General features: G+C 37.0%; 2 protein-coding genes across 2 annotated transcripts; both read left to right on the top strand.

The window, feature by feature from the left end:
- Nucleotides 1–9,850: 9,850 nt before the first annotated feature.
- On the top strand, nt 9,851–10,798 carry LOC126078982 (olfactory receptor 5M8-like). The gene has a single exon (XM_049889839.1). It carries the CDS (start codon nt 9,863–9,865, stop codon nt 10,796–10,798), a length of 936 nt encoding a protein of 311 aa, XP_049745796.1. The 5' UTR covers nt 9,851–9,862.
- Nucleotides 10,799–22,808: 12,010 nt separating this feature from the next.
- Nucleotides 22,809–23,747, top strand: LOC126079006 (olfactory receptor 1030-like). Its single transcript, XM_049889879.1, has one exon. It carries the CDS (start codon nt 22,809–22,811, stop codon nt 23,745–23,747), a length of 939 nt encoding a protein of 312 aa, XP_049745836.1.
- The last annotated feature ends 3,436 nt before the right edge of the window (nt 23,748–27,183 follow it).

Below are 27,183 nucleotides of genomic sequence, written 5' to 3'. Positions count from 1 at the left end.
ACTTCAGTGCTCCTACTGGCTGGGAGCTTTCTGTTGACTTGTTTTTAATTTTCTATACCCTATGAATTTTTTTTATGAATTAGTCTTAGGGCTTAATCCAAAAATAATTTTCCCAAACCTGTATGCTTGTCTTGACTGGAAGGGGATGAGAATAAGTCATTATATTTCCATTCCTCCCATTCAATTCTTTTTTTTTTTTTAATTTTTATTGTGCTTTAAGTGAAAATTTACAAATCAAGTCAGCCTCTTACAAAAAAATCTTTTATACACCTTGCTACATACTCCCAATTACTCTCCCCCAATGAGACAGCCTGTTCTCTCCCTCTACTCTCTCTTTTCGTGTCTGTTTTGTCAGCTTCTAAGCCCCTCTACCCTCTCATCTCCCAACCAGACAGGAGATGCCAACATAGTCTCAAGTGTCTACCTGATCTGAGAAGCTCACTCCTCACCAGCATCCCTCTCCAACCCATCGTCCAGTCCAATCCATATCTGAAGAGTTGGCTTCAGGAATGTTTCCTGTCCTGGGCCAACAGAGGGTCTGGGGGCCATGACCACTAGGGTACTTCTAGTCTCAGTCAGACCATTAAGTCTGGTCTTTTTATGAGAATTTGGGGTCTGCATCCCACTGGTCTCCTTCTCCCTCAGGGGTTCTCTGTTGTGTTCCCTGTCAGGGCAGTCATCGATTGTAGCCGGGCACCATCTAGTTCTTCTGGTGTCAGGATGGTATAGTCTCTGGTTCACATCCCATTCATTTCTGATGCAAGACTGAATTCTGTTTTTTCCCCATTTGGAAAAATGAAGTCATTACATGAAGTCATGTTGTATAATTATTTGCCTCTTAATAGAATCTGAAGCATAATGGTCAGTACCTGTGGTATTTTGTAAGGAGTGATTTAGTTTTTGCAAACGAGTCACTTGGTATTTCACTTAGGATAAAGAGAGAACACTGTAATGTAGTTAATAACATTCTGTGTGGCTTGGCCTCTGGGTATCTCTGCAACACCTCCCAGAACATGCTTCAGGAGCTGTCTGCGCTCTTCTCCCTGGCCTCTTTTACTCCCTTAACATGGGACATTATTTATCATTCTTTTGGGTTTCACATTTGTTCTTCCCTCTACCAGAATGTGAGAAAATTTTCTGTGTTAAATCATATGATATGATTATAATAATTATTATTATTATTATATAATCTCAAAATTCCATGTGTCACTATCTTCGGGAACTCATCCCAGCTGCAACTTTACATTCATGAGCCTTCTGATTAGTACATTAATGTCTTTCACATCCTCAGCTTGTATGTGTCGTGAGAACAGAGCCCACATCTGCTTTTGCTCACTTCCTTCCAGAAACAAGCATAGTGAATAAAAGAAATAGTTAATCTATATTTCAGTTGAATAAAGGGATAAATTAATATTTTTAACATTACATTAATGTTATTTTGAATTTTTTATTGTAAGGTTGTTTCATTTATAAGTTTCGGTTTTATAATAGCTTAAATTATATAGTTACATTTTGAATTATGTTTATAAGGACTTATACAAGGAGTCCTGGTGGCACAGTGTGTAAGTGCCCCGTTGCTAACTGAAAGATCAGTGATTTGAATCCGTCAGGTGCATCACAGGAGAAAGATGCAGTAGTCTGCTTCTGTATAGATGTACAGCCTTAGCAACCCTGTGGGACAGTTCTACTCTGTCCTATAGAGTCAGTATGAGTTAAAATTGACTCCAATGACAATGGGTTTTGATTTTGGTACCTATAAAAAATCATATTAATAGTAATTAAAATATAACTTGGGAGAAGATTTGCCATCATTTACTTTTATTTTAAAAACCTAAGGCTTTCATTTCAGCAACATGCCACACTAAATATATTAAAAATAATTGACTAATAAAGACATAAATATACAGGACATGATATCGATTTTGAAAACTTTTCAATGTGTATCTTAGCTTTCAGGAGAATGATGGAAATTCACAGAGTTCAAAATGGGTTGAGAGTAGAATGAGGAGCAGTAAGTAGGTGTTAAAGTGAACAGCTCTCCTCAGGGTAACCTAAAGCCTCAGAGATAATGATCTGCACAGGTGATGGGATACCAGTGAGGAAATGTGCACAAAGCAAGCAGTTGGAGCAGACATGCCCCAAGAAATTAGGATTTCTGAAGAGCTAAAACCTCTGCTCCATTGTAGAGTCAAAAAAATGGGACTATTCTATCTAGGCTTTGATTCATGGAGAAGTTAAAAATCTTATTTTACTCAGAAAACTAGAGTTAGTGCTGCTGTAAGACCCAACAATTTCACTTCTAAATATATACCCTAGGGGTCTGATAGAAGTGACATGAACAGGCATATGCACAACCGTGTTCATTGCAGAACTATTCGCAATAGCAAAATGATGGAAGCAACCTAAGTGCCCATCAATGGATGAATGGATAAGTACATACATATAATACTAAAAAAATACTACTCAGTGATAAAGAAAAAATGTGTTCGCAGAACATCTTACAACATGGATGAATCTGGAGGGCATTATGTTAAGTGAATTAAGTCAATCACAAAAAAGCAAGTATTGTATTTCTCACTTTTATGAAATTACATGATTAAGTAAATATACAGAAACTATGTTCATTAGTGGTTACCAGGCGTGGTGCAGATAGGGGAGGGGAGTGGGAGAAATACTCTCTACATAATAATCACTTTTTGTTTATAGAAATGAGAGAAAGATGGCACTGAATATGGGTGAATTTTCCAAAGCATGACTGATGTAACTGATGTCGGTAACTGTACATAGGGAAAATGAATGAATGAATAAATGCTAGGTTTTGCAATAGTAACGACAGCCAAAAATATAAATGGGGGAGTACAGATGATGATACTAATTAGACATAACCTACCACCTCATGGGCTTTGTTCTCTTGGTCTGGGGGTTTAGGACCTTGGTCTGGAGGAACAACCCAGTTATTAGGCATATTTTAAAATACTCTACCTCCCATTATGGTGAGTAATGTCTGGCATCTAAGAACCTTACAAGTAGCCATGTAAAATACAACTATTGGTCTTTAATTATCTGGATCAAAAGAGAAAGAAGGAAACCCAAAAATCAGATAAGGAATTGAACTACAGAGCTGTCTACATGAATCACTGCCCCCTTCACCATGAGACCAGAACTAGATGGTGCCTGGCTACCACTAATGAATGTTCTGATCAGTAACGCAATAGATGAATCCTGATAAAAAAGGGAGAAAAATGTGGAGCAGAAATACAAATTCTCAGGAATTCAGACTTACTGGACCAAATGTGTCTGGACGAGTCCCTGAGTCTATGACCCTGAGTTGCTCTTCAAACCTTAAGTTGAAACTATCCCCTGAAGTCACCTTTAAACAAAGTAATACTTTAGCCCAAAGAGTAAATATCGTCACCCTTGAGTATTACATTAAAAAAAAAAAAAATCTAAATAAGGGTCAACTGCTATTTGACAGCATAGATAAGAAGGCTGAGTGGCAGGGAGATTAAATAAATGGAAGTGAAATAATGAGAACAGAAATTAAGAGAATGCTGACAAAATGGGAAGAATGTAACCAATGTGACTTACCATTATGGCTAGAAACTGTGGAATGAGAACAGGTTTTGCTGTGTATATTTTCACCAAAAAAAAAAAAAAAAAGTCTCATTTTTAAACTCATTACAATAGGTTAAAGTTCATGTCAATTTGGGGTTTAGATTTACAATGTCTTCATGGACTATAAAATTGCAAACCAAGAAATGAATTTAAAGAACATCTGGGTTGGAAGCAGCCTCAGAGGACTAGAACAGCAAACACAAATACTTATCAGAGGAATGAATCATCAACCACCCAGGCCTCAAAGAATTTTCACAGTTAAAGCTCTGGTTCATATAAAATCTGAGGAAAATAAGAAAATTCAAACCCATGTGCATACATACACGTAAGTGAAACATGTGACCATGGGAAATTCAAAGACAACAGAAAACTTAAAAACACCTAGAGAAAAATGACACATTACCTCCAAATAGCAACACTTAGATGAACAGCTGACTTCTTAACAGAAACAATGGAGACCATAAACCAGCATGATCTTTAAAGTGTGAAACAAACAAACAAACAAAAAACCCTGCCAACTTAGTGTGTTTGTCTAGGGAATACCTTCAAAAGTAAAAGGCAAATAGAAATATTTCCTGAAAATCAAGATCTAAGAGAATTTGATACCACTAGACCAAAAATAATAAAATAAGCAAATAAACAAAACACTGAATGGCATTCTTCAGGTGGACTCGTATACATGCATAGGTATCTGATCACTTGAGTTATGAGAAAGACACTGAAATGAATTGGGAGATTAAGGTCTTTTCAATAAAAACTCTTGGATCAATGGCATATGCATGTGGAATTAATACAATGTCACTCGCTAATCACACCATGCACAACTATCAACTTCAATTGGACGAAAATACCTAATGTTAAAAGTAACACAATAAAGCTACTAGAATGAAGTGTAAATGAATAAGTTCATAACTTTGAGATAGTAAATATCTCTTAAACCAAACAGAAATTATGATACATTGGACTGTTTTCAAGTTAAGAAGAATCATTGTCAAAAGGCAAAACTAAAAGAACGGAAGGGCAAGGTACGGATTGGGACAAGATAACAGCGATGTGCGTATCTGATGAAAGTCTCATATCTAGAATATTTTATATAAAACTTATATGAGTAAATAAACAAACCAGATAACTTAGCAAATGATATGAACAGGCAATGTTGTAAAAAACGGTGTGAGAAGGGTGTCTGACCTCCTTTCTCTTTACAAGGGTGGAAGGAGAATTAAGATCAACAGCCCAAGGCTGATTCCTATGAGGCAAAGATCAGATATGCTTCCTCTCTCCACCATCTTTTCCAATTCTGATACCGACCATCCCTCCCTTGGCCTTCTCTACGGTTCTGCTGGGTTCACTAATTCATTGCAATGGCCACACAGAAGTCATAGACAATACTCATGATTATGGGGTTTATTAGGGAATTAAAAAAAAAAAAAAACCCAGTGCCGTCGAATTAGCAGTTACAATTCAGGCTCAGGAACACTCAGGATACAGTTCTTCCATCAGGACAGCTTCTTTTCAGCCGTGCTCACAGGCATACCTCTTTCTGGCCCTAGGCCTCTGCTCTGTTTAGGCAAGTGCTACAAAGTTCTCTCATCCCCTGCCAATAAGTGCCCAGGTGCACCTCACTCTGCCAATAAGCAGTGACTTTTTTTCAGAGGCTCAGCTTTCTTGCTCCATGGGCTGGAAGCTTTCTGTGTGGCCTCCTGCTGGTCTCTCCTGTCACTGTTTCTCACTGTCTTCAGGGTTACAGCTTGCTCTCTGTCTCCTGGGCCCAGGAGCTTTTCAATGCAGGGATCCCAGGACCAAAGGATGGGCTCTCTACACCTGTTTGTTCTTCTTTGGTGGTGGTGGGATCCTCCCTTTCCTGCCTCTGGAATGGCTCACCACAAGGCCAGCAGGATAGCAAAAACTAACTAAACCCGATCTGCAACAATTGCCCTATCTGCACAGCCCCTCCCAATTACCTGGGTGGGAGTTATAAGACCATGGCGAAAAAGTCCACGCAAAAGTGACCCATTGCACTGCAACTGCACAAAGGATATTCAAAAAAGTAAATAAACTTATGAGAATGTGTTCAACTTCAGTGGTCTCTAGAGGAATGCAAGTTACAATTACATTGAAATATTGTTACCTATGCACACATTCCAGGATGGCAAAAACAAAACAAAAAAATCTATAATATTAATTATTAATGAGAAAATAGAACAATTGTATCTCTCGTATAATGCAGGGGGCAATACACATTGATATAACTAGTGTGGAAAACTAGTTGGCAGTGTTTACTTAAACTGAACACACACATACCCTATAAACAAGCAATTCCAGTCAGTATGTAACAAGCAGAAATGCATAAATAGAATCATAAAGACATATTCACAATTTTTTTTTTTTTTGCTTGTTCTTTTGTAATAGCCAAATCTGGAAGTAGGTTAAATATCTATCTCTAGCAGTAAGGATATATAAATTCTGGTATAGTCATGCAATGGAATACTATACAGCAATGCGAGTGAGATTTTTTCCTATACTTATCATGGTCTTCAAGCAGTGAAAGACTGAACATTAATATATATATACATATGTATATACTATATGTTTCCAATGACATAAATTCAAAAAGAGACAAAATTAAGTAATTTATTGTTTCAAAAAGTTATTGTGCTTGGCTGCTAACATTCAAGTTGGAGGTTCAAGCCCATGTAAAAATGCCTCAGAAGAAAGGCCTGGCAGATCTATTTCCAAAAAAGTTAGCCGTTGGAAACTACACGGGGCGCAGTTCTGTTCTGTCACACACGGCATCGTCAGGAGTCAAAGACGACTCCATGGCGAGTGATTACACTGTGACCAGTTAGGATAAGGCTGATTTCAGATGTAGGGACTGAGAAACGGCACGGGGAGGTCTTCTGGGGTGCTGCTGATGTTCTACTTTTAGATTTAGGGGCTTGTTATACAAATATTTTCCCTTTGCCGACATTTATGGAGTTCTACACTTACGATTAGTGCATATTTTCTATATAAATATCAGACTTCTTATATGAAGATTGCTTAAAATTAACAACAAATAATACGAGGCCTCAAAAAACAAAAGATTCATTCCAATATAATGAATATTTATATTGTGAGGGAGTTAGGAAATATAATATCCTAGGAGGAGGAAATATAACTTTGATACAAAGTGTTACAATAGTGTTGAAGAAACAATACCCAAAGACTGGATTAAACTGAGATTATAGCGGTTAGGGCGATGCAATCCGAGAGTCCACTGCAGACATCAGTGATGCGGTATGGGCCTCCCAATGTAGAAGAAAAACATTGAGACTGACTATAAAGGAGAAGAGCCCTAAGGAGTGGTTGGCTTCCATGTTAAATCTGCTTTTTTCTCAATTGTTATTTCTCCAGAGAACTCCATCAGCAAAAACAATTTTCTCACAAAGTAATTGCTTCAGCTTCACACATTTGTGAAATGCCTTAGGGAAAGGAATCAACGTATAAATTCTCCCTAAGTTATTCACTGAAGGAGTCATTATTCACTGTAAGGAGAGCTCTTCCCTTATATGTAGGTAGGTTTCTTTATTCTGCACGTGTTCATAATCATGAAAACGTTATCTACTTATGCAATGCTATGTATTGTCAGAATTAGATTGGTTGAGATGGTTAAATGACTAGACGAGAAGAAGAATGCCAAATACAAGGAAGTATAGACGTTTAGTATCTAAATTACTTTTACTTACAAAAGTGATTAGGAATCCCAGAGCATACAAAATATATGAAATCTTATGCTCTGGAATCTACCATTTAATAAAAATGATAGTTCGCATTTATTAAAGGCTTGGCACACATTAGGCACAGTGCTATACATATTGCATACTTTATTTTTGTGTAATTTCTAAAATCACCCTGTGAGGCAGTACTTTCATTAATGCCATTTTGCAGTAGAAGAAACTTAAGCCCAGAACTATTAAGAAACATGTTTCAGACTATTCATATGAGAAGCGCTGAAGCCAGGAGATGAATTTAACTGGTTGATGCCATAGCGTTTTTCACTAGGACACTCCACTATACATAACAGTATATTTCTTCTGCTCCAAACCTGGGGAAACAATATTATTGTGTCCATGAGGGACAGAATACCATAAGATTGGTTTGAAAGTCAAATAAGTGAATATTTATAGAGCTTGTAGATCGGAACTTGGCATATAAGACCCTATGTTAAGTGCTTGTTAAAGTTAAATTAGTAATAAAAATGAAATTCAGAATAAGGAATTTATTCAAGAGGTAGGACAGTATTTGAGAAATGTCCATCTACAGAGTCCATGAACTGATTTTTTGCTAAGACTACTGGAGTTTTCCTGACACATAGTGCTTTGTATGGTCTAATCCTACATGGGTGCATGCATTTGTAATAGTACTTCAGCTTGTGAGTTTAAGGTACAGTGCATTTTTATGAATGTGAATTTTATCTAAAAAAAAAAGTAGAGCAGGAAACAAGCTAAAGAGTGATGGGAGATTGACATGTAAGAATGGATGAGGCAACATCATTACTATGATGAAATGGAGAAAACCCAGATTTAACTTGAAGTTATATGAATCACAAACTAAACCTTTGTTTAGTCATTCATATTTAAAGAACAGTCTTCTCTTACTGGGTATTAGTGAGTAAAGATGATCTACATATAGAAAAAGAAACATCCACATTTCAGTTATCAAATTTGTTAGCTTTTTTTTTTTTTTCTTTGTTGCAAACAACAGTAGTCAGTTTTGGGTATCCTAAGCAAAAGGTAACTGTTCAGGAAGAATACTGTGACTTCCCAACTCAATGCGGAGCTGGAAGACCAGTCTTAGAGAACAGATAGCATCTCATGGAGTTCTGGAGCCCAGGAACCTGGAACCACACATGACCAGTGTTCTTTTGCAGGATCAGTCTGGTCTTTAAGCCTCCAATGCAATCAGTTTGATGCAAAAATATTTTATCCACCTTGAATAACTCATTTACTGAATTAAGATAACCAGGGACAAGCCTGTGATCCATGCATATTTCTGTCTGAACCAAGGATCCGATGCCTCAGAGGTGATAATGGAAACCAGTAGTGTGTGGCCAAGACTAGAGAATTTTCATTACTGTTCTACTCCATACCAAAACCAAATTTGTTGCCATTCAGTTGATTGTGACTCATAGTGATCCTATAGTTCTATTCCATAAAACAGGGAATTCCCTTAATAGAATGATAATGGAGTGCTAATGGTGGAATAATTTAAATGTTGAAGAACTCCCAAAATGCAAATATTTTAAAATTCTTCCAAATAATACAAAAAAAAAAAAAAAAATTCTCCACACTCAACCTGCCAAGTCCCTAATCCAATGATTCTGGACCAAAACAAACAAACCCGTTACTACAGTCCATTCTGACTCACAGAGACCCTATAGGAAAAATAGAACTGCCATATAGGGTTTCCAAGGAGCACCCGGTGGATATGAATTATCGACCTTTTGGTTAGCAGTCATGCTCTTAACTACTGCACCACCAGGGCTCTGCATCATCAAACTAACCCAGCTTTATTACTAAGAATTCTCAAGTAGGGAACTGGTTGGGTAAAAACTATTGAAAAACAAAAACAAAGTGATTGGAGCTAATATTATCCTTTGATACCTTGTCCTTTCCTATCAACTCATCCTCTGCTCTCATTATTATTGGGAATAAGGAAATTCTTCAGTCCGGAAGGTTATCTTTTGGGCCAGATCTTCTCAAGACTGAGCAGCATTTCCTTCTGTTGTACCAAGGGTTGCTATGAGTCAGAACTAACTCAACAGCACTTAACAACAATAGGGCCATAAAATACCTTTGCCAAATAAAAAGGAGAGGCAGAGGAAGAGAAGGAGAGAAGTGAGTAAAGAGGAAATAAATCGAAGCAAAGTAGGAATGAGTAGAAAGGGACAGGGAAAAGATAAAACAGGAAAAATAGAGAACTATCTAGCAGTTCTACTGTGTCCTGTAGGGTCGCTATGAGTCAGAATCGACTCGACGGTGCTGGGTTTGGATCTATGACAAAACAGAAGCGAGCTCTTTTGAATGCCAGCAGTTTTCAATCCCTAACTGGGATTGAGTTTACCAAGAACAAAAATCAGTAGAAATGAATTGAGGAAAACATGCTAAGAAGAAAGGAAAGAAATTTGGTAAGAAGTCATTATTGTAATTTTGAAAATCATACCATAAACCAACTAAAATAAAATTTCCATCTCTCATCCAAGGAAATTATGAGAAGAAACTTCACTTCAGTGAGTGAGTTCTTTCTCCTGGGACTGATCAATCGTGTAGAATTACAGATTGTCTTCTTCCTGCTGTTTCTGACCATTTACATGGTCACGGTGGCAGGGAACCTGGGCATGATTATATTCATCCAGATCAATGCCCGGCTCCACACACCGATGTACTTTTTCCTGAGCCACTTATCCTTTGTGGATCTGTGCTTCTCCACCAATGTGACTCCAAAGATGCTGGAGCTTTTCCTCTCAGAGAAGAAAACCATTTCCTATTCTGCTTGTCTGGTGCAGTGTTACTTTTTTATTGCCTTGGTCCATGTGGAGATCTATGTCTTGGCTGTGATGGCCTTTGACCGGTACATGGCCATCTGCAACCCTCTACTTTATGGCAGCAAAATGTCGAAGAGTGTCTGTACATCCCTCATCACAGTGCCTTATGTGTATGGAGCTCTCACTGGGCTGATGGAGACCATGTGGACCTACAACCTGGCCTTCTGTGGCCCCAATGAGATTAACCACTTCTACTGTGCTGACCCTCCACTGATTAAGCTGGCTTGTTCTGACACCTACAACAAAGAGACATCAATGCTTGTTGTGGCTGGGTGTAACCTTTCCTTTTCACTCCTCATTATCCTTGTTTCCTATCTTTATATTTTTCCTGCCATCCTGAGGATCCGCTCTACAGAGGGCAGACACAAAGCTTTCTCTACCTGTGGCTCCCATCTGACAGCTGTCACCATATTCTATGCAACTCTTTTTCTTATGTATCTCAGACCCCCCTCAAAGGAATCTGTGGAACAGGGGAAAATGGTGGCTGTATTTTATACCACGGTTATCCCCATGTTGAACCCCATGATTTATAGCCTTAGAAATAAAGATGTGAAAGAGGCATTCACCAAAGGGCTGTTGAGAAAAAAACTACTTTCTTAACACATCTCATTATTTTTTGTCCCCAAGGGTTTTTCTAGACCCATTTGTCAAGGTTTAGGACACAACCTGTGATGAAATGGGAAACCAGGTATAAAACACATTTCATTATTTTTTGTCCCCAAGGGTTTTTCTAGACCCATTTGTCAAGGTTTAGGACACAACCTGTGATGAAATGGGAAACCAGGTATACCAAGGTATAATTCTGCATTTTTAAATTATATTTTAATAACATAAACATATAAAATAAAATGTTGATTACAAAGGTTTACATGCTTGTTAGAGTCATTCATTTTGTTAGTTTTTTTCAGTTTTCTGACTTTTAGGCATCTAGTGGAATGACATTTCTAGTATCTTTGGTAGTGTGTGGGGGCATGTGGCTATTTATGGATGATGAGTTGGGTTAGAGGTCATATGTGTCACTTGTCATTTGAGCATTTAATTGTGAGAAACCCCTCTTGTTACCTTTTTTTTTTCTTTCTTTCATGGCTATCACCGAGACTTAAGATGGTATCTGCTAACTGAGTTTGGGATCTTGAGGGAGGAGACGTAGAACAGGGCCCTCGGTCAACTCACAATGAAAATGTAGAATGGATGAGAAATACTCTTTGTTTTTATAAACTGCTATGTTTTCTTGACTTTTCCTGTTTCCACATCATAAAGTAGCCTCTTTTGACTTATACAAATATTAATTACACAAAATCCAAATGTGCAGAAATACGGACATAGAAAGTGAATACCCCAAACCTTCAAAGAAATTTTGGTGTTTTGTTTGTGGTCTTCTACTCTTTTTATCTGTTTTTAAATATATGTTTATGTTTAATTACAAAAAATATGAGTACTATTTAAAATCATTAATATAAGCCATTTACATAGTTTGAAATATTAAATGTTGTACAAGGCCCACAAACAAATAAATCATAGGATCCCATTTCTCTTCTCAGCACCCCCAAATTCCTGTGGGTAGCACCTTCTGGTTATTATTTTTTTCTGATACTTACCTGTATATTTTTAATTATATGCTATATTTCTGTTTATTGGTTTTTAAACTGTGGATGTCATCAATTGGTGTTGTTAAAAAGAAGGTATTGACGTTCTTTTACCAATTCTTGCATTCCCACTCCACCTTCACTACTTCTTTCTGCTCATGTTTACAACAGAGTCACATTTGAAGTTTTTGTTAAATCGATAAAAATCAATAGTTAATATTAAAGTTACTATGAGTATATAAGTCGGAATCGACTCGACAGCAATGGGTTTATGAGTACATAATCAGCAATCAGATGAGTTAAGTAATGCTCTATGAATGGAATTATTTGGTTTTCACAGAGCTAATAAAACTATGGATTCCTGTATAGGGCAAAGAATTAAGTACTTGGCTACTAGCCAAAAGATTGTCAGATTGAACCTACCTAGAGGCACCTTGGAAAACAGGACTGGTATTCAGCTTCCAAAAGGTCATAGCCTTGAAAACCCCATGCAGCCCACTTCTATTCTGATACACATGGCTTCGCTATACGTTGGCATCAAGTTCATGACAACTAACAACAATACAGCAGTAGAGTTACATTTTGGAGGGAAGAAGAATCAGATACCAAGACACTGAATCAAACAATGAAATAATTTTAGGTACTGGTAAGTGTTATGAGGAAGTAAAGTAAGACAATGTGGAAGAAAATGTCAGGGTCAGAAGTGTGGGTCATGCTAATGTGTTATTCTGCATGGAAAGGGAAAGTCTTTTGGAGGAGGTGACATTGGATTGAAGCCTAAATGATGAGAAGACAAACATAAGCAGATCTTTGGGAAGCATATCCAGCAGAAATGATAACAAGTACAGTGCTTCAGGAATGAACCTGACTTGTTGGGTTAGCAGAAAAAATGACAATGTGCCTGGGGCTTAATAAATGGGGGAAATAATAGGAGGAGTTGCAGTCAGAAAGGTGGCCCCTTTGTTTCTTGCATGACGCTGCAGATTTCCAGAGTTGACATGGCAAATGGACTGCAACTTTGTGCTTATGTGTCTGTTTTCAGTTGCTGCCACTTGATATGTGGCTGACATTCCATCAAGTTAGACAAGATGAGAGAATCAGTAATTTGCTTAACCAAGACTTATTATTATTATGATTCCTTTTGCAGCAGAGGGAATTTTATGTAACATTTAATGGCCTTTCTACTGCCAGCTCCAGGTTACCTCCACAGTCCCCCTTACCAATCGTTTCTGATTCAGCTGAGGCATTGCCCCCTTCAGCAAGATTTCTCTAATACATTTTGGCTGTGTAGTTACCACATCCAGATTCACCATGGGTTTAAAATTCTATCATTGGATTTATAACGTAGTATTGTAATTAAATGTGTGTACATCAGTTTCTTCAATTTTTCTAGGAGGAGACTGTGCCTTTTAATCTTTTTATCTTTACTACCTTAAATTAGTGCCTGATACAGAGATGATGCTTAATGTACTTTCCTTGAATGAGTATGAAGTTGTCTATTTCTTCCTCTTTATGTATCTGCATTATCTATGACCAAATATATATATATATATATTTTTTTTTCATTGTGGTAATATACTGTATCCCATTCTAACATGTAATCAAGGCAGAACAGTAGATGTTCACTTTGGATTAGTAAAATCAGCTCTTTATCCCATTCTGTATGTCAGATGAATGGCCTGCTGCAATCACATTGAGGGGAATCATTTCTTAGAGGGCTTTTAAGAATATAATTTTACTGGCACAAGACAGGGTTGATTACACACTGTTGTTGTGTGCCATCCAGCCGAATGTGACTCACAGTGGTGCTATAGTGACCCTGTGTCCTTTATCATTGGATGGACGCAGATAATAGTGAACACTGAACCATAATGAAAGAATTTCAGGGAAATAATTCTGAGCAATGAATCTTTGTGACAATGCATCTTCCTTGAGATGCATTCAAAATTACATACTACTATAGGAAAACAACTTCTAGCTTTTATCGTCTTCACCGGTATTTCATTTCAATCTTCATAATAATGTTATAGTTCAAAAACCAAATACATAGTGCAATAAAGTAACTTTCAAGAAATATAAACTAGGCAGACTGGGAGAGAAAAAAGGGAATGGATGAGTTATGATTTGAGGTGTTGGGCAACAGAAGGGACTCCATTACTGCTTAGACAGGAAGATATTTGATGAGAATTTGGCCAACTGGGGTCAAGAAAGTACCAAATGTGTAACAGAATAAACCCTCTTCATGATCTTCATATATTTAAGCTCACTGGGAAAACCCTGCCTGTGGACAGAAATTCATAAACTTTCTTTATGTGCAGTGAATGACTGTTTTGTGGGCTGCTTTGTCCTCACCAGCCATCCCAAGGTTCACGTCACCTGTTAAGACATCCTCCTCAGCTCTTTTGCTCTTAACAAAAAAATATGCTTCACATCAGCACAGAATGGTGTGAACGGAAGGAAATTGGTTTTGGAGCTATTCAGCCTTGGGTTTGAATCCCAGTTCTATGACTGATTTATAAGTTGTGTGAGCTTAGAAAAATTACCTCCCAGCATTAGTTTATTCACCTGCAAAATGTGTATAATAACATGCATCTGGTGTGTTTTTTGTGAATAATAAATAATATGTGTAAAACACCTTTTCCTCAATTATTTGAGGCATATCTTCTCTGGGCTCAATTGTGGACCCCATGTTAGCCACTTTCTCCAAACATGGGAATCATGACACAAAGAATAAATTAAATATGTTGATCAATCTTTCATTCGTTTAACACCACTTATGGATGAAATTCCATGTCAGACACTGTTGTTATCATTAACAGGTCATCTATCCCTCTTGAGACCTGCCATAGCACTTTGAGTTTTTGTTCTGAAAACTGTGCAATGGTTAAGTTCTCTGCTGCTAATCCAAACGTTGGAGGTCCCAATCCACCAGCCATTCTGCAGAAGAAAAGACCTGGCAGCCTGCTCCAGTAAAGATTACAGCCTAGAAAACACTATGGAGCACTTCAACTCTTTCCTATAGGGTCTTTCTGAGTCTGAATCGACTTGGAGGCACATAACAACAACAACACTACAATGTTTGTATGTATGTATGCACATATTTACATATTTTAGAGAGCCCATCAATTTGCAAACTCCTTCATATCAAGGCTATCTTTTTTGTTTGTATTCTCCATTCTAAGCAGCATAGAATTTTTCACTTAGTGTATGTTCAGTATATACCAAGTATAACAAACAACATAGGCCTTGAAATGTTGAGAACAATTACTTGCATTTAGTTTAATGAGAAATTAAGAGTACCCTCAGAGTAATTTAGGCTCGATATATAGAACTGGCTAACATGCTGCCCTAGTACTTGGAGAAGACAGTGGCTTTGAATCCCAGTGAAATGTGAAATATGTTTTATTTTATTTCCTAATATCCTCATTCAAGAAAGTATAGTAGTACCAATTAGAATTTCTCCTTTTGAGTGTATTCTCTACTGGGATTCCACTTCTAATTGCTTCTTCTTTATGCACTTGAGATTCTCCTGAAATAGCTGTTGACATCAATAACTTGGGTATAAGTCCTCCAGTCCTGGGCAGAATTTGACCCCTGAGGTCATCACAATACCCCCAAGGAGACACCCATCTTTTCACAGGTAAAGGGGGAAATACGTTTGTATATTGGTTTTCAAAACCTAGTAATTTTTGTGTCCTTTTCATTAAATTGTGTACGTTTTAGATAGTGATGTATTGAAATACTTTTGAGGAAAATTTGTAGAATTCATTTTCCATGAAAAAAAATCGATGGGGTGTTTGCTTTGATCTGTCTTGCACTTTTAATATACTTCCTGCTAATTTGAAACATCCTGGTAGAATTCCATAGTAAGTTTCTCCAACAGATGTTTTGTTAATTCCCCAGTAATAATTTCCTGTAGTGTGACCATTTTCCTAATATTGTCAATTTCCGTAAGAAAAGAACAACCTGGAAATAATTTAAGGCTATGTAGATACATTAATTTTTTTTTTTTTTTCAAATTTTCTCGCCTCTAAGAAGTAACCAAAAAAAAAAAAATCCATTGCAATTGCTACTCATATAAGAGTAGAACTTCTCATGGGGTTTCCAAGGAGAAGCTGATGGATTCAAACTACTGACCTTCTGGTTAACAGCCACAGCACTTAATCATTGTGCTATAAGGTATTTAAACAGACCTTTCCTTGCGACTTCTAAACACATGGGAACATTGTCTCTTACTTTTATCGTTTGGTGCTGAGGAGTTTGGACTAGATCTGGAAGTCTCTTTTGGTTCTCTCATTTTGTAAGATTGTGGTTCTTTACACTGACTTGTTACTGTCCAGGACTGAGTTTTTCACAAGCAATACTTGCTTCCCTGATGCATTTTTACCCCCACAATATTGTTCTTGTTTTTGCCTTTCAACCAAGGTCCTTGAAATAGGAGTCAATCCTAATCATACTCAAGGAACTAAATTGAATGAAGGGCCTTTTAACATGAAGTTAATGAAGAGGGTTCTATCTCTCTAGGCTACGCACGTAGTTGTAGAATCATTTCTGACTTATCTTGAAGGCTGCCGACTGTATTTGAGCATTCACCCTGGGTGTTTCTTGTTCCCCAGCAGCAGCCTTGCAGTCCTTCTACATCGTCAATATCTAGCTATTAGTTGTTTCTGTTTGTCATAGTTCCACAGTTCTAGAATTGAAATGATTAATGATCATTGGCTTACACTAAAAGTGACATGTCCCTATGACCAGTGAGACACCATTTTATTCTAAGGGTAGTGATCTTTTCATGGTTGCAAAGCTCTTAAACGACTAAGTCAATACTAGAACCAAGATTTTGGGCTGAAGAAATAGCTTATGGGCTGAGAGTGGCAAAAAGAGCTCTTGGTTTTCTTCTTGCTATTTAAGTCACAATTCCTAGGCACTGTCCTAGATTCTAGAGCCCTGGTGGTGCAGTGGTTAAGAGTTTGACTGCTAATCAAAAGGTCTACAGTTTGAATCTACCAGCTGCTCCTTGGAAACCCTATGGGGCCATTCTACTGTGTCCAGTATGGTCACCAAGAGTTGGAATCAACTCTACAGGTTGTTGTCCTGGATTCTTGGCTCAAATTTCTTCCTATTCATAACAGATCATTGATACCTTGGCTGTTTGTCTTTCCTCTTTGTCTCCATTTCTTTGTTAGAATGCCTGTTATCAGTACCTCATTTGTACCTGTTATCTGTACCTCAATAAGAACTTCAGTTCATCTCCTGTTTATTCATATGTTTCTTCCAGTAGCCCATAGTGCATGCCAATCACTGAAGCAGAATAGGTAGGGAATAATATTAGAATTTTTTACCTTTTTTTTTGCAACAGTTACCTTTCCACAAGAAGTCCATTCATCTAAGAGAAATCAGTGGACTTTCCTAGGAAAGTAGCACATTACAGAGGAAAATCACTAGACTTGGAGCTAGAATATCTGAGTCCTTTTCTGCTTCTTCCGTTTCTGTGCTCTGAGCTTGGGCTGTAATATACTTTCTCAGCCTGATTACTCGCTTACCTAAGTCTATTGCTTCTATCTTGTCCACCACTTTCTTTCAAGCAATCAGCACTGTGTCTGGAACATGAAAGATGACCAGTAATTATAAACATTCATGCAGAAATTAATGAATACTCACAAGGTCATACAAAGTGAGTTAAAGTGCTTTTTGAATTATAAAATTTCATGATAATAATTGTACACTTGTTGGAACACTGTAATTTTTAATAGCTAAGAAAATGACATTTGAAATTAGAGGTTCAAGGAACCATTTTGAGTTCCTCAGATGTGAAATGAAATAAAGTAATACCTATTTCAAAGGGTTTTTATTGGAATTGAATGAGATAATATATGCAAAATATGCTAGTATGGTGCTTGGAACATAAGTCATCATTTTATCAGTAGTAATACTTATTATTTTCTCGTTTTTTCTTCAAGAAAGAAAATTAGTCAGGCCAATTAGTTCCATTGATATTACCAGGACAGATATAAAGAATGAAGTGATATTCATATTGATTTCCTTAGCCTGCTCAGAAGGGGTCAGAGGTTTTATACTGCTTTCTGACAAGTTTTCTGGTAATGACATAAGCTAATGTCAGAATTGTCACTTGAAAAAAGAACAGTTAGATGTGAACTTTATTCTATGCAATTCTTAGACTATGAAATTTTTTTATAAATTAATTTAGAGATACTAATGTATTAATATTTTTTACTTTTATCTTGATGTATATATATTTTTATTATATATTTAATATAATTTGTGACAAATTCAGCAAAATACATGTACCCTCTAGGTAATAAGAAAAAAATGTATTAGGAATATACTTACATATTACCACTATGCAGACTTAGAAATTATTTCTGTAGAATGTGAGGTAAAAATGTAATTTAATATTTTATCTGGCTAAATAAATTAAGCAACAATTATTGAAATAATCCTCGTCTGAAATACAACTTTTGTCATATATCTAGCTACGTATGTGTGCAGATCTATTTCTAGAATTTCTGTTCTAATACACTGGCCAATTTTTCCAACTTGGTGTCAATAACACACTGTCTTTAATACTAGAGATTTATAGCGATTCTTCGTGTATAATGATAAACTTCCTGCTTTTTTTTTTTTGGAAGATATTCCTTAGTCTTAACTTTTTCACATAAGTATTAGAATCAGCTTACCTGAAAAAAAAAAATCTTTTTAGGTTTTTGATTGGAATTGAGTTGGCTACATAGATAATTTTTGGAGATTATCTCTTTGCAATATTGAATCATCTCTTCAGTGAACACAGCATACTTCTCCATTTTTTAGATCTTTTTAAGTATAAACCAAAAAAACCAAACCCAGTGCCATCAGGTCGATTCCCACTCATAGCGACACTATAGGACAGTAGAATTGCCCCGTAGAGTTTCTAAGAAACACCTGGTAGATTCAAACTGCCGACCCTTTGGTTAACAGCGGTAGCACTTTACCACTATGCCACTAGGGTTTCCTTTTTAATAGATCCTGTAAAGTAAAATAAATTTTTACCTGTCATTTTTTTGTATTGATTTCTTTGTGCCTTATAATTTTTGTTACTCTTGTACATGATGTCTATGTAAAATTATTTTCAAAACTCTTACATAGGAATAAAATTGAATTTTGTGTATTGATCCTATACCAAAAACCAAACCAAACTTGTTGTCATCAGGTGGATTCCGACTCACAGAGACTCTATAGGATGCAGTATTTCTAACATTTATTTGTACATTATTTGGCATTTTATATTTAGATTTAAAGTTTTGTGGGTAATGAAAGTTGTTTTCAAGTGCTACTTTGTTTATTATCTTCATGCACTAGCTATGTCTTCCAGTTCAACATTCAATAGGAATATTCAGCAGAAATTGTGATTGTGAGCATCTTTCTCTTATTTCTGATTTACATGGGATGTTACCAATACTTCTCCAAGAAAATATAATGCTTTTCAGGTTAAGGAGGTTTTCTTCTGTATCTAAGTTTCTATTCTCTAAACAATAATTGAGTGTGAAATTTTATGTAGTAATTATTTGTATTTCATAATATGATTGTTTTATTTTATTTTTTAATGGGGTGAATGGCATTTAGAGAGATACATACTTATGAGTTGTCAGCGTATACATTGTACATAATGCCATGAAAGCGATGATTTCATCAAACAAATGATGGTATAAAGTGAAGAGTAGAGGTCTAAAGACTGAGCCCTATGCCTCCCCAACCCCATTTGGAACATACACCTCATTGAGGAAGACAACAAGGTATCATAAAGCAACTGAGAAGGAGCGACCACTAAGGTAGGAGGAAAACCAAGAAATTGTTATGTCATGGAAACCAAGGCAGTGAAGGGTATCAAGAAGGAGTTGATCAACCTTGTCGAATACTTGTTGACAGGACAAGATGAAGGCTTGATGGTTTTAACAAGAGCAATTTCAGTGCAGTGGTGGAGAAAACAATCTAGGGATGAGTTGAAAGATAACACGCTATGAACCATGAGTTGAATACATGCGATTGAGACCATGAAGGGATTTAAGTTATCATAATGACAAGGACTAGGCTGTTATCATAACTGAGTGACTGTTTTAGTGATGGACAAAGTTCTTGAAACAGAATGTTTCAAGATTGCGAGAAGCCACTATGTAAACCAGAGACTCCAACAGCCTGAGACCAGAAGATCTAAATGGTTCCTGGGTGACCAATGATTGCCCTGATAGGGAACACAACTGAGAGTCCCTGACAGAGCAGGAGAAAAGTGTGGTGCAGAACTCAAATTCATGTAAAAAGACCAGACTTAATGGTTTGACAGAGACTAGAGGAACCCCCAGAGATATGGCCCCAAGACTCTCTGTCAACCCAGAACTAATACAATTACCGAAGCCAACTCTTCAGACAAAGATTACACTGGACTGCTGTTCTTAGGTGCCATTGAGTTGATTTTGACTCATAGACACCCTATGCACAACAGAATGAAACATTGCCCTATCCCATGCCATCCTTACATCCTCACATTTGTTACTGCGGCACTGTGTCAATTCATCTCACTGAGGGTCTTTCTCTTTTTCTCTGACCGTCTAGTTTACCAAGCATGATGTCCTCCAGGGACTGATCCCTCAGGATAACATGTCCGAAGTATGTGAGACACTGTCTTGCCATGCTTACTTCTAAGGAGCATTCTGCTTGTACTTCTTCTAAGACAGATTTGTTCATTCTTTTGGCAGTCTATGGTATATTCAATATTCTTTGCCAACACCACAATTCAAAGGCATCAATTCTCCTCCAGTCTTCCTTATTCATTGTCCAGCTTTAGCATGCATATGAGGTGATTGAAAACATCATGGCTTGAGCCAGGCCCATCTTAGTCCTAAAGACTGGACTATAAAACATAAAATAATACTCATGAAGAATGTGCTTCTTAGTTCTAGCAGATAGATGAGACTAAATTGGACACAGAAGCCCAGGGTGGAAATGGCAAATGTGCTCTCACATTATAAGGATTGTAACTAGAGTCATATAACAATACATGCATAAATTTTTGTATGAGAAATTAACTTGAGCTGTGAACTTTCACCTAAAGCACACACACACACAAAAAAAAAAAAAAAAGAAAAAAAATTGAGAGAAGCCAAGTTTATCTATGCATATATTGAAGTGGCCAAGAATTAAGACAAGAGTAATAATGAACCAAAAAAAAAAAAAAAAAATTTTTTTTTTTTTTTAATACTGAACACACTATTCACTAAAAGTGGGACAAGTTTGCTCTAAAATCCTAGAGAAATAATGAGAAATAATAAAAGAGTTAATAACTGGCAGCAAAATGAAGTGTAGTGGGTAACATAATCTGATGATATGAGAGTAAAAGCTGCTTCTTTTTTTTTTTTTTTTAAGAATAGAGACAAAATGACAATGAGAAGTAAGGCGAACACTTGCCCTCCATGCAGACCAAGTGGAGAACAACAACAACAACAAAAAAAATCAACCATTTCATCGGAGCCCTACAGGGGAAATATTTTTTTCTGGGTAGAACAAGCAGGAAGTTGAAGGGAATGTTAAGAGACCAGGTTGAAGACAAAGCAGATTTTGCTGAAAATATATTGTTAATTCCAGAAGATACAGAGTCTTAAGAGAAGGGGAGAGATGAAAGAAATGGAGAGATTATGGGAACAGAGCCTGATGTAGATTAGAGTGGAAGAGATGAGGGGTAATTGTGGATGCTTGGGTTTTTCATGCGTGACTGAATAAGGGTTATCTCTAACATTAAAGTCACAATAAGCCCTTGAGGATATATGCAGATGGTAGTAGTGAGAGTCCGAGTGTTAAGGTTAAGAAGGAACAGATTTTATGGGGATCTCTCTTCACCACAAGTCCTTAGGTGTTGCAAATGGTTTGTGCTAGTCTACTAACCTAAAGGTTGACACTTCAAACTCACCTACTGGCCCCATGGAAGAAAAGTTTTGGCAATCTGCTTCAGAAAAGTTTATAGCCAAGAAAACCCCATGGAAGAGTTCTGTTCTGTAATACATGGGGTAGCTCTCAGTAGTAATCAACTCAAGGACAGGAATGTTTCACTCACCAGAAACTGACAATTTGAATCCAACCCATTGTGCCATGGAAGGAAGGTCTTTGCAAAATTCTACAGAGTGCAGGTCTACACATGGTTACCATGAGTTGGAATCTATATGATGGCTATTTTTTTTTTTTTTTCTCTTCAGTACAGAGGATTAAGTTAGAAGGCCAGAGAAAATATGGTCTTAATTCCAGTGTGCAGGTTCTTTCTTGCCCCCTTTTGTGGAAAGGGAACCCTAGTGGTGCAGTGGTTAAGAGGTTGACTGATAACCAAAAAAAGTTTGGCAGTTCGAATCCATCAGCCACTTCTTGGAAATCTATGAGGCGGTTTTACTCTGTCCTATAGGGTTGCTTTGAGTCAAAATTGACTCGATGGCAACTTTTTTTTTTTTTTGATTGTGGAATGGGGAAATTTCTTTCAGTATGTGTGCTGACTTTTGTTAAGGGAACACCTAGGGAAGCTGACTTAAACACAGGGAATCCTTTAAAACCCTCTTTACCAGACTTCTTTCTTAGTCACATGTTTAAGGCTATACATTGCATTATAAATATCACTTTCAAAGAATCAAACATTTTGATATAGGTCTATGACATAAAAAAAACATAACATGATATAATTTTGAGTCAGTTCTAATGATTTATAAATTGTTATTTTAATTTCTTAGAAATGTTATTGAAATTTTTTTTAATTTTCCAACTTTTAAATTTTATGAGTTAATTTTATAGTGTGATCACAAAATACAGACTCAATAAAATCTAATTGTTTCAAATTTGCTTCTGCTTGCTTTCTAGTCTAACATGTGAACAAATTTTGTAAATGTTTCCTGGAACTTTTACATAAGTTGCAATATTTAACCAAGGTTTCAATGATTAAGACATACTTCCATATCTCTCCTTAGACAATAAAACCAAAGCCTCACGTATGAGACAAAGACATGTCCAGAAGAAACTACACTGAAGTGACAGAATTTATTCTTTTGGGTCTAACAAGCCACCTGGAGCTGCAAGTTGCCTTCTTTGCACTGTTTCTTGTGGTCTACATAGTCACTGTGATAGGAAACCTGGGCATGATTGTTTTAATCAGAGTAGATTCCCGACTTCACACTCCCATGTACTTTTTTCTCTCAAGTTTGTCTGTGTTAGATCTCTGTTTCTCCACGAATGTCACTCCCAAAATGCTAGAGAATTTCTTATCACAGAAGAAGACCATCTCATACGCAGGTTGTTTGATGCAATGCTATGTTGTCATTGCTGTGGTCCTTACAGAGCACTGCATGTTGGCTGTCATGGCATATGACCGCTACATGGCTATCTGTAACCCACTGCTCTACAGTAGCAAGATGACCAAGAGTGTCTGTGTCCGCCTGGTCATTGCCCCTTATGTCTATGGCTTCCTCCTAAGTGTGATGGAAACCTTGAGGACCTACAACCTGTCCTTCTGTGGTGCTAATGAAATTAACCATTTCTACTGTGCTGACCCCCCTCTTATCAAGCTGGCATGCTCTGACACCTATAGCAAAGAGTTGTCCATGTACATAGTAGCTGGCTACAGCAATGTTCAGTCCCTCCTGATCATCCTCACATCCTACATGTTCATTCTTGTTACGATCCTCAGAAGCCATTCTGCTGAGGGCAGAAAAAAGGCTTTTTCCACATGTGGCTCCCACCTCACCGTGGTCACCATCTTCTATGGGACCCTCTTCTGTATGCATTTGAGATGCCCCACAGAGGAGTCTGTAAAGCAGGGTAAAATGTTGGCTGTGTTTTATACCACAGTGATCCCCATGCTGAACCCCATGATCTATGGCCTCAGAAACAAAGATGTGAAAAAGGCCTTGAGAAAAGTAGTACGGAAACAAAAACTGGGGAAGTAAAAGTGTTATGCTACCATTTAAAAAATCCTTGAAGTACTATAAGATATTGCTGGGTTAGATTTCACACTTTATGCTAGTCCTGAACACTAAATTTCGAATTTTCTTGTTAGACATCTGGCTGGGTTGAAATTCCTAGAGGTAATGATTGAAACGAGAAGACTAGGACATACCAGGTAAACAGTTCATTCTCATTCTTAGTTTATCACTTAGTGTCATTTCTTGCAAAAAAGAAAAATATATACTGGTCTAAAAAAAGAATTTTTGTTTTATTTTGTTATCAGATAAAAAAATATTTCTGGAGACAGGTAGCCTCTGAGTCGTATGCTAGCATTATTGTCTTAGGTCTTTAGACTCCTTACTGCCTATTTTATTTGGAACATTGTTTACATTCCCAAAGTCGCTTCATGATCCAAAATGGTGGCTAGAAAGCCAGCACACAAGTACAAGTTCTCCATCAAGAACTTAATCAAGTTAAGCTTCTTGCACCTTGAAAAATGGAGCCTCACCACATTAATTCAGCTCAATTTGAACAATAAAGTAATATGCCTTGCATTACGAAGATTGTGAACTGAAAAATATACCCATTGTATTTACAAATGATTTTCTTCTTCAATAACATTTTAAATAATATTTCTCAAACATTTTAATAGCTTTACTCTCAGAAATGGGTACAAACTATCATTGTGAGAAATATAACAGTTGGAAATTATTTTTTTCAATAAAAATTGTTCATTAAGGGATTTCTTTTTTGTACAGTTAATGTTCAAAACAACAGCAACAGCAACAAAAATCAAACCTCACCTAAGAATTAGTTTAGTTTCAGAGACATAAATAAATATTTTTAGACAAGCAGAAATCCACTTCAATTTCAACAATGGTATGTGTACATGAAATGTGTCTGCCCCCTTTATTCTCTTGTCTTTTACCAAGTATTTCTTACTGAAGAAGAGAAGGAACTTTCATCACTAATACAAAGAAAAGTGCTTTGCCTACTGTGAAGTATAAACAATTCATAATATATGTTGTGGTTGATGCCATACTGACATAATTGTTATCACATGGGATGCCAGTATCTTTTTTTTCCATAATATATATATATATATATATATATATATATATATATATATATATTTTTAATTCCAGCATAGCCTCCTGGATACAGACCAAACAATGTAAAGCAGGAAGGTAACAAAATACTGAGTTTTTCTGTCTCTTATTTTAAATATTCTAATTATGCTGAGGTAAACCCTGGTGGCGTAGTGTTTAAGAGCTACGGCTGCTAACCAAAGGGTTAGCAGTTCAGATCCACCAGGCACACCTTAGAAACTGTATAGGGCAATTCTACTCTGTTATTTTACCCTTGAGATTAATTTTCCATTTTAAATGATGCAATGTGTAGCATTTTCATTATGTGATTCTGACTATATTCTCCAGTGAGAAAGTCCCATGGTGGGAAATCCAACTCTTATAAGTTCTCCTGAATTGCCAGTTTGTGATGGCAGATGGGATGTTGCCAAGAACAATTTTTCTTCTTGCACAGGTAGGCTCATGCATGGGTAAAGCCTATGTGTACTCATAGAATCAATCTAAATTGTCAGTCCTCTAGCCTGGCTTTGTTAGTCTTAATAGGCAGAGAATATCCTATGGAGGATTATTAGGAAGTGGGATTGAAGAGATTTCACTTTGGAAATGGGAGTCAGTTGTGGGTATGACTTTCCTTGAAACAGGGCCACACAGTCTCACGTAAACAAACAAGACTCCAACCCTTCAAGTGTCATTAAGTTTAAAAATTTTTTTTTGACTGAATAATTGTGTTTTTATTTTCTTTAATACAGCTGTCATTCTCTATATCTCTTTCTTGCTTTCTCTGCCTTTCTCTCTCTACCTCCTTTATCTCTCTCTCTCTGTCTTATACACATGCAGTCATTGAGTTAAACTTTTATATAGAACCAGCATCTTTTTTTTTTGTTTTAATGGTTGAATTTATTTTATACAGTATAAAAGATTTTCAAATTAAAACAGTATTGTCGTAACTTCTGTCATAATTCCAGAAATATATCCTGAGAGAGATGATTGGTCTCAATGTTTAAATTATGACTAGAGTTCTTTTTGTCTCTTTGTATTTTTTTGAAAGAGCCTTTTTTTTTTATTAAATTTTATTAAGCTTCAAGTGAACGTTTACAAATCCAATCAGTCTGTCACATATAAGTTTACATACATCTTACTCCGTACTCCCACTTGCTCTCCCCATATTGAGTCAGCCCTTTCAGTCTCTCCTTTCGTGACAATTTTGCCAGCTTCCCTGTCTCTCTATCCTCCCATCCCCCCTCCAGACAAGAGTTGCCAACACAATCTCAAGTGTCCACCTGATATAATTAGCTCACTCTTCATCAGCATCTCTCTTCCACCCGCTGACCAGTCCCTTTCATGTCTGATGAGTTGTCTTCGGGGATGGTTCCTGTCCTGTGCCAACAGAAGGTCTGGGGACCATGGCCGCCGGGATTCCTCTAGTCTCAGTCAGGCCATTAAGTATGGTCTTTTTATGAGAATTTGGGGTCTGCATCCCACTGATCTCCTGTTCCCTCAGGAGTTCTCTGTTGTGCTCCCTGTCCGCGTCATCGATTGTGGCCGGGCACCAACTAGTTCTTCTGTTCTCAGGATGATGTAGGTCTCTGGTTCATGTGGCCCTTTCTGTCTCTTGGGCTCTTAGTTGTCGTGTGACCTTGGTGTTCTTCATTTTCCTTTGCTCCAAGTGGGTTGAGACCAATTGATGCATCTTAGATGGCCGCTTGTTAGCATTTAAGACCCCAGATGCCACATTTCAAAGTAGGATGCACAATGTTTTCATAATAGAATTATTTTGCCAATTGACTTAGAAGTCCCGTCAAACCATGTAGACCCAGCATCTTTAAAATACCAACAATATGTTTTCAAATGCAGTTATTGACAAAGAAGCCCACCTCTCTTCAGTATACTAATACATGATTCTGCATTGCTTAGGAACCACTAAGGCCTTTCTTCATTCTTTGTTCTAGATCCAAAATGACTGAAGTTTATCATGGAGACAGCTTGAGAGAATGAGGCAGGCCTACATATAATTTTATAGAGTTAGCTATCCTGTCACACAAAGCACATCAAAGACCTCTGTAATGCCCATGCAGCTTACAGAAATGGGGTAATCTTTCTAGGATAACAAATACTTTTAGTTTCCCTAGGATGATGGGGTTCCCAGGACGCTAAACTTTTAGTGATAAAATGAGGGAAATTCTGGGCAAACCCAGGTGGCAGTTGTTTACCCTGTATATATCTTACCATCCACTGAGCTAGATTTCATTAGGGAATCAAGAATGTGATTTCAGTCTGCTCCCCTGTTCAATATGTCATTGAGTGGCTACTAAAATTTGAGGCCTCCTTGGAAACTCTGGTGCCATAGTGG

This window comes from Elephas maximus, chromosome 7 (assembly GCF_024166365.1).
Source record: "Elephas maximus indicus isolate mEleMax1 chromosome 7, mEleMax1 primary haplotype, whole genome shotgun sequence".
NCBI lineage: Eukaryota > Metazoa > Chordata > Mammalia > Proboscidea > Elephantidae > Elephas > Elephas maximus.
Note: the sequence above shows the minus strand (reverse complement) of the source record. Positions and strands in the feature narration are given on the sequence as shown.

What these genes read in the sequence shown, in the direction of transcription:
- LOC126079006 (XM_049889879.1), top strand. Translation starts at nt 22,809, where the DNA reads ATGTCCAGAAGAAACTACACTGAAGTGACAGAATTTATTCTTTTGGGT.
- LOC126078982 (XM_049889839.1), top strand. Translation starts at nt 9,863, where the DNA reads ATGAGAAGAAACTTCACTTCAGTGAGTGAGTTCTTTCTCCTGGGACTG.